An 11,242-nucleotide genomic window follows, 5' to 3' on the forward strand; every position below is an offset into this window, starting at 1 on the left:
GGCCAGGAGCAGACTTGCAGAGTGTGCCTTTTGGAGATGTAAATTATTATATATGCCTGAGTGGGTTTTTTTGTTTGTGTTTTTTTAAAAAAAAGCTAAAGTGGATAAAGAGAAATACTTTTAACTGATGGTATATGGAGGGGCTTATAATCAATGTTATGAAACAAGTTATATGAAGTGTTGAATGTGAAACTGATGATGTGCCCTGTAAACTTTTACTCAATCCACAATAAAAACCTTAAATTAAAAAAACAAAACTATTGCTTGTAATTGAATATAGTTATATTCCAAAAAAATTTGGAGAAAATAACTTTTTCCTAACAAGGTGAAACATGAATCTTTAAATTAGAAGTAACCCAAAGACAGTTTCAGTAACACAGTCAACCTTCAATCTATTAAAAGCATTATTTACATCTTTGTTGTTGTTGTTGTTATGTGCCATCGAGTTGGTTCCGACCCATAGCGACCCTGTATAGGGTTTCCGAGGGTGTAAATCTTACGGGAGTAGAAAGCCTCATCTTTCTCCCGCGGAGCAGCTGGTAGTTTCGAACCGCTGACCTTAATGTTCGCAGCCCGATTCGTAACCACTATGCTACCAGAGCTTTACATCTTTAGAAAATTTAAATGGGGCACATGCCACATGTTTGAGCCAAGAAACTACAACCAATTCTCAAGGTTTCAGCTTTCAACCAAACTTCATGTTGGCTGGCAACTATTCATTTAATACATTAATAATACATATTTTCCCTCAATAATTAATATAAATTAAAGCTAATTTAGTTTAACCACGTATTACAGGATCCTAGTAGCTGACATTAACAGTGCTATTCCAATTTGTTCATCACTCATGGCATAAATATGTTCAGACTGTAATTTTTACCAGTTATAAAATTGTTAAACTTTACCTACTCTCTATGGAACGTATGATAGTTACATATCTTGAGTATCTAAAATATATTTTGAAGTTGCTACGCACAGGAAATGGATTTTATTTATTCATGATCTGTAGTCTAAGCCCTTGTCACTGAATAAATTCTGACTGATTGTGACCCTACACAGGGTTTCCCAGACTATAAACCTTTACTGGGTTGTCACCCTCATCTTTCCCCACAGGAGTTGCTGATAGGTTTCACAGGAGTTGCTGATAGGTTTAACTATCTCCTTGTCTAACTCAGAACCACCAGGAAACCTTGCAGCTTATTTTAGTTAATGCTAAATGTTGGATTTTAGATATTCAGTGTTTAAAAATAAGGGATAAACTCACCTCTGTGTGTGAAATCTGAATTACTAAAAATCATCCTACTATCTATCACATATTTAAAAATTATTTTTAGAAGCCCCATTTCTGTTTGTACTCTGAGAAATAGAATTAGTAAAATAGTGTACTTTGGTACAACTGGTTATAAATCTTTATGATTAAATTTTCTTTTAAAAAACACTCTTTTAGGTAATGTGCAAGCAATCTTATGCAGGAATGGGAAAGGCTTTTGCCTAACCAAAGAACATACTATGCAAAATGTGCTAGAAAGAAGAAGAGTACTTCTTAGTGGAGCAATAATTGATTCTAATGAACCAAACAGGATCCTGGAAAGGCAAATAAAAACCACACGAGGACTTGGATTTCACGGAAATCTCAAACTGAAAAAACTCATGATTCCAGCACCTCAAACTATTTCAGTTCCTATAGATGACTTATGTCAATTCATTATTCTAGCTACTAATGGACTTTGGGAAGTTCTGGATAAAAAAGAAGTTGTCACATTGGCAATGACAATGTTTCGTATATATAAAGAAAATTACTGCAAAATCAGCGAACCAGAAAGTAGTATCCATGTATTATATCAGTATAAATCTTTTTCTAAAGAATGTTTATCAGCTAGAAAGTCAAAAGTAATTTTACCTGACTCAAAGTATTCTGAAGATTCCACTTGTAATCTTAAAAATTTTAAAGAATTTCTACCAAAACAGACTAATCACGAACTTTTCAGTGGGGAAAAAACTGATGGTGTGCCAACAGATTCAAAGGAGAACCAAAGAGAGCTATGCATTAATAGTTTCTATGAAGGTGCAGCTAAGTATCTTAGCCAGGAACTTGTAAAAGCTGCCTTAGCAGCTGGCTCCAGAGACAACATTACAGTTATGGTAATCCTTCTCAATGGTACTGAATAGCAATGTCTGAGGTAATGTTCTAATCATCCAGAATACGAATATATCAAAACTACTCTTCAGTGAACCAGATATAACGATGTATCAACATTTTTAAGTCATTTTTAAGAGCACAGCAAAGAAAACATAAAAGCAGATTTTGTACATAATTCTGCTTATGCACACTGTTTACTGCCAAGAAAGAAAAGAATCAATACTTGCTATTTATACCACTTTATTCAAACCTGAGCACCTCAATATAAAACTAAACACTTGTGAACTGTTTTCCTTACTAATTCTGAATTACTGTAAATGTACAAGTTTTGCTAGCAGTTCATCACTTAAATAGATTAAATCATCTCTGACACATGGTAGATTTCATACAAAGAAAATAACTAAAAGAATTAGTGCAATATACTGAACCGATCAAAATAAATTGAACTTTGGAAAACAAGGTTGGCTGAAAGTTCGTTACTAACACCGCAATACTTATGTTACAACTTACAGGTACATTGTTTATTATGGTTCTAGCAATGTAGGAACAACTGAAGCCCCTTCCCCTGAAAGGGGGAGAGAAGGAAATAATTAGCTGTTTTAGTATCTGTACATTTTGTATATTTTTAAGCAACTCTTAAATATTACAGAAAAGTATTAAACATATATGAAGGCTACAATGCAGTACCCTATTTACAGTACATCTGAAGATCGAATTTAAAATAATCAAGTTTGAATGTACATAATTGTTAGTGCATTGACTATATTATGTCCAAAGGGAACAAGCTCCCTCCCTGCCCTCAAACAATAAAACCACCCTATAAATGGCCCGCAGTGATTAAGCTGAAATCAGACACCAGGTCTGCTTCACTTTTGTTGAAGAGCTCACATGTTTGAAGGGAACACTATCCATCAAGATACAGTTATCAGTTTTCATATTTCTAAAACAGAATGATTTTTACCACCATGTAAGAAATAATGGTACTGGCTATAATTTAGATACAGTATGCCACCAGTGTTTATTTTTTCCACTGAAGATGTGGGACTGTGTTCTTATGGCTAATTTATTAAAATGTGGAATGTACACTTTAAATACAGATACCAAGAGAAATTACCACTTGTCTGAATACTGTAGCTAAGCATAAATATCTTAAGTCTCCTAAAAGGAGAATGTTTTTGAAAAGCTCTAATTAGTGAATTCCAAATCTTTCTCAGAGTACTGTAGCATACCAGTTTGGAGGAACTGGCTGATTAACTGTGGGTCCAGATAGTCATTATTCTAAATCCCCACTGATGAGAATGATTTCCCCTAACCTTCCAATAAAACAAGTGTACACTTTTACTTTTCCCTTCTATTGCTGAAACATTACTCAGAGGGACACATGCATGTTATTAAAAATTAAGTTCAAAACACTTAAAATAATTCTGTATTAGAAACTTGACTCTATCATAAGTCTCTTCTTTTTGGAAGTCATACTGGGCTGGTTAAATGCTCCAATTCCACTGTTAACATTTAGGAAGCAGAAGAATATTCCAGCTAGTTCAAATTAGCGGTTTAGTTACTACAACACTGACTCCTGGTTGGCTGTGTGGGTTCAGTAAGGTCTACTCCTCTTCCTCTGGCAGAATTGGCTCCTGGATTCTGTGGTTCGTTCTTTGGCAACTTTTTAGCTGACAGATAAATCATCAAAAATAAACAATTAGAATACACATAATAAAATTACTTCCATCTACTTATAAAAGACAACCTTTCTTACCAATTAAGTAACCTCAAAATATCATTTAACCTTATATTCAAATGTTTGCTGAGTATCTATAAATGCCAAAACACTGGCTGCAGCCTATACAGAGTTTGATTTGGGGTGTGTGTTGGACAGGGGAAGACAGGATGGGGACTAGCAGAAGATACACAATTGAGACTGAACTTAATAAAGCATTGGGCTGCTAATCTCAAGGTTGGTAGTTCAAATCCACCTGTCATTCTGTGGGAGAAAAATCAGGCTTTCTGCTCCCATAAAGATTTACAGCCTTGGGAACCTATACAAGGTCACTACGATTTGGAACTAACTGAACAGCACACAACAACAAAAATAACTCTTTATACAGATGCACTTATTTCATACTACTAGAAAAGTTGTACTATATTTGATAATCATTAATATTTCTATTACTTAAGTAAATAGACATTTTTTCAGAATCTTTAAAACATTATTTTTCATGTTCTGAGAAATAAAATCTGCTGAAGTCAGTTCACAAAAGTCCTCTATTAATTTATGGATTTCTTTTTTAAAAAACTATTTCGTTGTGAAAAATATACTCAGCAAAACATTAAGACCAATATTCTTGTATGGTGCTATGTGTTAATGCGCTGGACTGAAAGGTCGCTTTGAACCACTAGAGATCAGCAGTTCAAGCTCACCAGCCACTCCTCGGAAACCCTATACAGGGTTGCTATGGGTCGGAGTTGACTCAATGACACTTAATAACAACAACAGGTACCATTTAGTGACATTGATTCCATTCTCCAACTTGTATAACAATTCTTACTTTCCTTTTCTGAGTTGTTCCTCCTCAGTTAAGATAAATTCACTGCCCCTTAGGGTTCCTATCTAATCTTCCAAGTTGCTGTTGTAAATCTGATCCCATAAATGCCAGAGTTGTTTCGGACTCAGCGACCCTGTATAGGGTTTCCGCGGAGCAGCTGGTGGGTTTTGAAATGCTAACCTTGTGCTTTGAAGTTGAGTGCTGTTCCTACAAGGCTATACCAATAAATGGCTCCATACAGAAGTTCTTAAAAGAGTATTAAGCTCTTTTAATTTCTCAGTAATCAGCTGCTCAGAAAGATGGTAGCCAGGAAATAAGTTTATAAAGAAGTTTAGCTCAGATCAATGTTCTCTGGCCTTCCATAAACACCATTCAGAACAAATCAGAATATAAACAAACACCATCATCCCAGTAGAAACTTACCCTCTATCATGCAACCTAATTATCAACCAGAACTGTGACAGATGACATCTGCTACTTCTTTCTTGACTTCTATCCTCCTAACATCTACAATTTACCCTTTTATGACCGATTAAGATCTTAATTTGATTCATTAGTAGTTGTGCCTCGTATTTATGGACTTTATGCAATTCAAAATCACATGAATGAGCTTGGCTAGCCTGATTCAGAGTTCTCCATGTAGTAGTATGGTTTCACCTCTGCTAAGATCTACAAAGCTACTAGCTATTCTCTGGAGTATGTTTCTCATTCATTAAAATTTACCTGCTAGATGTAATCTGCATTGATCCTAAATACTATCAATATGTTGAATTTACTTTTTGAGGGTAGTGATAACAATAATTATCTCCAAGAGCACTAACTGTAAAGGTGGCTCTCTAGCCTGATCTGTGTCTCAATCTTGGAGATATGATTGTGTTAAGACCTTGGCTTTACTCACAAATTGACCATACTCTACTTCAAAATCCAAATGCCTAGGAACACTTTAAGAAGTCCTGGTGTGGCACTACAGTTGGTAAGCACTGGACTGCTAATTACATGGCTGGCAGCTCAAACCCACCAACTTCTCCAGATGAGGCTTTTTGCTCCCGTAAACATTTACAGCTTCGGAAACCCTATATAAGGCCACTGTGAATTGGAATCAGCTCAATGTGAGTTACACTTTGAAAATTCTTATCCTTTAATATACCAGACATCAGTAATAATCACCTTTAAAAGTGTGGGTCCTGGATGATGGCTCTGAGATTTAGGAGCATTAAAAATTGAGAAGGAGCCACTTTTCTAGGAATCATAGGAGCTCTGGTAGCATAAGGGTTACGAATTAGGCTGTGAATCTCAGGGACAGCAGTCTGAAACTACCAGCTGTTCTGCGGGAAAAAGATGAGGCTTTCTGCTCCCATAAAAGATTTACAGCCTCAGAAACCCTGTACAGGGTTACTATGAGTCGGAACCAACTCCATGGCACTTAACAACAACAACATTCTAGGGACGGTAGTGTACATAGTAATTAAATTCTGTTTCCTGTCAAACATATGATAAGCAAAGTCCAGTAGGTGCTGAATGCTGGTACCTAGGACAAAGAGTAGGTTAGTATTACGAACTGCATTATACTAAATACCAAGTTAGGTTTTGGAGTTGAAAATTTCTCCCTTTGGCAAAGCTCTCCAAGAACTTAAATTGGAATAAGGAGCTTTTAACCACTTGGTTATATTGTTGTTGTAAGTGCCATCAAGTTGGTTCTGACTCATAGCAATCATGTATGGTGTTTTCAAGGAGTGGCTGGTGAGTTTGAAGTACCAACCTTAGGATTCAAACCAACCTTGTGGTCCAGTGATTATCCTACGCTGCCACACCAGGCCTGCTGATTTATTGTACTGTTAAGTGTCATCAGGAAGGGTCCGACTCACAGCAATCCTATATAGGGTTTCCAAGGAGCAGCTAGTGAGTATGAATTACCAACCTTGCAGTTCAAATCAACCTTGCAATCGAGAGCTATGGTACCACACCAGGTTATACTGTTGTTGTTAAGTGCCGTTGAATCAGTTCCGATCCATAGTGACCCTGTTTAGAGTTTCTGAGAAGCAGCTGGTGAGCTTGAACCACCAACCTTGCAGTTCAAACGACTTTGCAGTCTGGCGCATTAACCCACAGCCCCACACCAGAACTCCTGTTGTTTTTAAGTACTGTGGAGTTGGTTGCTACTCATAGCGACCCTGTACAGGATTTCTGAGTCTGTAAATCTTTACTGGAGCAGAAAGCCTCATCTTTCTCCCATGAAACAGCTGGTAGTTTCAAACTGGTGACCTTGAGGTAAGCAGCTCGACTCATAACCACTATGCTACCAGAGCTTCTGTAGTGAGGATTAATTGGAATAAGCTGAGTATTTTGGTGTGGCACAGTTGGCTAATGCGCTAGCTTGCAAGGTGGGTTTGAACCACAAGCTCACAAGCCACAATTGTGACCCCCTCAAATATGTGTTGGGTATTGAGTTTTCTTTGTTATGTGAATGAGGCACTGCCAGTGTAGATGTGACTTAACTCAGTCATTGCTGGGATCCAAAATGGAGCAGATTAAGCCTAAATGTTGCTGTTGTTTAGTGTCGTGGAGTCTGTTCTGACTCATAGCAACTGTGTAAAGGGTTCCAAGGAGTCCTGGTGTGGTGCTGTGGGATAGTTAATGCATTGGACTGCAAGGTCAGTTTGACCCATAAGGTGGGTGGTTCAAGCTCACCAGCCACTTTTGGATATCCTATACAGGGTGCTATGAGTTGTAACCCACTCAACAGCAGTTAGCAACAACAAAATAGGCTTTCCAAGGAGCAGCTGGTAGGTTTGACCAGTTCAAACTGACCTTATGGTCCAGTGCTTATCAGATAGTGCCACACCAGGACTCCAGTTAAGCCCCAAAGCAAGTACAAATAGGGAAGACAAATGACACGCAGAGATCTCCAAGGAATACCAGGGTTCCTTGGTTTTCATCAGTTTTCCTCACAGTGGACAAAGCCAGCCTTCCTAAGGCACACTGAATTAGAATTTTTGCCCCCTAAACTGAGCAAGGTCTGGTAGCATAGTGGTTATGAATTGGACTGCTAATCTCACGGTCAGCAGTTCAAAACCACCAGCTGTTCCATGGGAGAAAGATAAGGCTTTCTGCTCTCATAAAGATTTACAGCCTGGGAAACCCTGTACAGAGTTTGCTGAGAGTCCATGGCACATAACAACAAACTGAGATCACAGTCCTCGTGTGGCACTAAGGGTTAATGTGTTGCAGAACTGCAACGTCGGTTTGAACAACAAGGATGGCGGTTCAAGCTCACCAGCTGCTCCTCAGAAAACCTATACAGGGTCGCTATGGGTAGGAACTGACTCAATGACACACAACAACAACAAACTGTGAGAATTCTGGTGTGGCGCTGTAGGATCAGTGCTAAACTGCCATCCACAAGGCTGACAGCTCAAACCTACCAGCTGCTCCTTGGAAACCCTATAGAGGTTTGCTGAGTTACAATGCATTTGACAGCACTTTACAACCTACGACAAAACTTTGAGAAAATAAACTTTTGTTCACTAAAGCCACCTACTATGGTATTTCAGTTACAGCAGCTCTAAGAAACTAAGACTGTCCCTGAAAGGATTACAATGATTAAGAAGCTCAAATTTCTCGATCCAGTCAATGAAGACTGTGTAATGAAAGCAGTAAACCTTATCAAATTTACAGCACACCATAAATTTATTAAAGGTTGGCCTACACAAAATAAGAACGCTCAATTTGGGAAGTTATCATCTGGTGAGGGACATGAAAAGGCCCTAATTCCATATTTAACTGGGATTTCTTTCAGGAAAAGAATCATTTTCAATCAAGAGAAATAATTGAAAACGTCATGATTCACTTTTTAGCTGTGGTTTTTTAAGTCTCAGATTCAGCTGTTACTGGTTAAATTCTGTGACTTCGATATTGAAAACTATTTGGGGACAAGAATGTGGACATCCTGGTGAAGAATAACAGCTGTACAATAAAAGATATCCCAGGATGAGAGAAGTGCTGGGTACATGAAACTGAGGAGGCAGTGAACTCTGAAAGCCACCAAAGTAGACGATGCAGGTAGACTCTGCACCTTAAAATTCCTGGAGAGGTTAGGGTGAACAGAAATAGCTTTACTTTGTGTTTATAGAAAAAAAGGAGGCTTTCTTTACTTACTACTACAAATTGGTTACCTATAATGAAAAACTGGAATAGCAATTATCAGTTAAAAGCTCCAGAACCCAAAGGTAAGAGAACTGTGTATGATCAAAGGGTCATCTCAGGCAACATAAAGCAGCCGAGTGTTGTTTTGCTCTCCTGCTTCCTACCTGCACCTCAAAGCTTTGAAACCTTCTCCATTTAAAATGTTTGCATTAAAATAAATTATTAATCTGTATACATATGTATTATGTGCATTTTGGTTACATTTCTCAATACCCATATGATGGAATATTACTCAGCCATAAGGATAGTGTTCTGGTATGTGCTACATAAACCATGGAGAAACCATAAAAATATCATACTGAGCAAAGTAAACCAGTTACAAAAAGACAAATACTGTATGATTCCACTTACATGGAGTCCTGGTGTGGCACTGCAAGTTAATGTGCTGGATTGCAAAGTTGGTTTGAACCGCAAGGTCACTGGATCAAGCTCACCAGTTGCTCCTTGGGAAACCCTATTCAGGGTCACTATGAGTTGGAACAAACTTGACGACACTTAACAACAACCAGAGGCCGAATGGAAAGGGAAATGGAATGTTACTGCTTAAGGGATATAGCTTCTGTTTGGGGTAATGAAAATGGAAATTATTGATAGTTTCACAACATGGTGAATTTAATTAATGTCTCTGAACTGCACTATCCAATGGTTAAAATGGCAAGTGTTTTTTTTTCCATATCTATTTAGCATAATAAAAGCTACACCAAATATGTTCTTGTGTCAACTATTTCACTTATACTTATCATTAGAAAAAAAGTTACTCTTACCTATTGCCATAAATATTTCATTTACATTCATTGATGTTTTAGCTGATGTCTCCATGAATAATAAACTGTTATCATCTGCATACGACTGAGCTTCCTGTTAAAAGAACAAACAAAAAAAAAATTGAGCTATATTCATTGAATATACCATATCTGCTTTATTTGTTACAGAAAGGAAAAAAAATTAGGATACTTCTAATCAACAACTGCGGGAGTCCTGGTGTGGATAAAGTACTGGACTGCAAGGTTGGCTTGAACTGCAAGGCCAGCAGTTCAAATCCACTGGCCACTCCTTGAAAACCTTATACAGGATCGCTATGGTTAGGAAGCAAGTTGACGGCAATTAACAACAACAACAACAGTAATCAACAACTGTGTAATATGCAATTATTAATTAAAACTGAGTCCCTGAGTGTCACAAATGGCTAAAGCTTAAGTATTACAGAAAGGCTGGTGGTTCAAACCCACCCAGCAGTGCCGTAAAAGAAAGGTCTGGTGATCTATTTCTCAAAGGTCACAGTCTTGAGAACACTGTAGAGTTTAATTCTAACTATGCATACATGGGGCTGTCATGAGTCGAATCAACTTGATAGCAACTAGTAAACTGGTGGTAAGATATTAGTTAAGTCACTTAAAGGGTAAGAGCACTGGGTGAGATAAATTCTCTGTTTTTATGTAATAGCTTCCTTTTACCCCACCTTGCTAATTTTTCCTTGAATTGTCCCACTTTGAATAATCTTCCTTTAAATTTGCCTTCAAATGACAAGTTCCACAAGGGGAGAAAATTACCCTACTCTAAATGTGACACTATATAATAGCACTGGATTGCTAACCACAAAGTTGGCAGTTCAAACCCACCAGCTGCTCCTCAGAAACCCTATACAGGACTGCTATGAGTTGGAACTAACTCCCTAGCACTTAACAACAACAAATATAAAACTCTCTTAGGTCTTGATGACAATTTTTACTTATGTCCAATATTTGGAATGAATATAAAAGGCCATTTTTCTTTGCAATTTAAGTGGTCTATCTACCATCTGTTTTTTCTGTGGGAGAAAGACGTTTTCTCCTTTTGTAAAGATTTACCACCCCAGACGACCGTAACAGGGTTTCTTTGAGTTAGAATTGACGTTATGAGCAGTGAATTTGATTTTAGTTTTATCCACCTTTATATGATGGAGAGGTAACCATCCTGTCTAATGAATTATACTTTATAGAGTGATTAATATAAGTAATTTTTGACATTCACAACCTACTGGCAGAACACAGTGCTATAAAACATCATGTTCATCATTTCATCAATAATATAGTGCACACCAAGTCATACTGGGTTTCCTTTCAAATTATAACACTAGTTGTGCAATCTTCACTCAACTATATCTCAAATGGTTGCCACAAGAATTAAATGAAACCACAAGTGTAAAGTGCATGGCTTAAAACTAAATGCTTCAAGAATTATTCAATCCCTCTCTCAAAGTACAAGTACGCCAACCTCCGACTATGTTGTTGTTGTTGTTAAGTGCCGTCGAGTCGGTTCCGACCCATAGCGACCCTGTACAGGGTTTCCGAGGGTGTAAATCTTTACGGGAGTAGAA

General features: G+C 37.6%; 2 protein-coding genes across 3 annotated transcripts in view; one reads left to right on the plus strand and one right to left on the minus strand.

Moving 5' to 3' along the window:
- PP2D1 (protein phosphatase 2C-like domain containing 1) overlaps positions 1-2,169 on the plus strand; it is a 110,770-nt gene extending 108,601 nt beyond the window's left edge. The window contains exon 4 of the mRNA XM_006859177.1: positions 1,448-2,169. Coding sequence (XP_006859239.1) covers positions 1,448-2,169 — 722 coding nt within the window. The remainder of the gene's footprint in view (positions 1-1,447) is intronic.
- A 200-nt stretch (positions 2,170-2,369) lies between these two features.
- Positions 2,370-11,242, minus strand: part of RAB5A (RAB5A, member RAS oncogene family) — a 42,106-nt gene continuing 33,233 nt past the window's right edge. Inside the window, exons 5-6 of one of the 2 annotated variants that reach the window (XM_006859163.1) lie at positions 9,651-9,744; positions 2,370-3,810 (exon numbers count right to left, since the gene is read on the minus strand). In XM_006859163.1, the coding sequence (XP_006859225.1) occupies positions 3,695-3,810; positions 9,651-9,744 (210 nt within the window). In that variant the 3' untranslated portion in view covers positions 2,370-3,694. The remainder of the gene's footprint in view (positions 3,811-9,650; positions 9,745-11,242) is intronic. The other variant, XM_006859164.1, reaches the window with a different exon arrangement.

This window comes from Chrysochloris asiatica, unplaced genomic scaffold (assembly GCF_000296735.1).
Source record: "Chrysochloris asiatica unplaced genomic scaffold, ChrAsi1.0 scaffold00030, whole genome shotgun sequence".
In the NCBI taxonomy this organism is placed as follows: Eukaryota; Metazoa; Chordata; class Mammalia; order Afrosoricida; family Chrysochloridae; genus Chrysochloris; species Chrysochloris asiatica.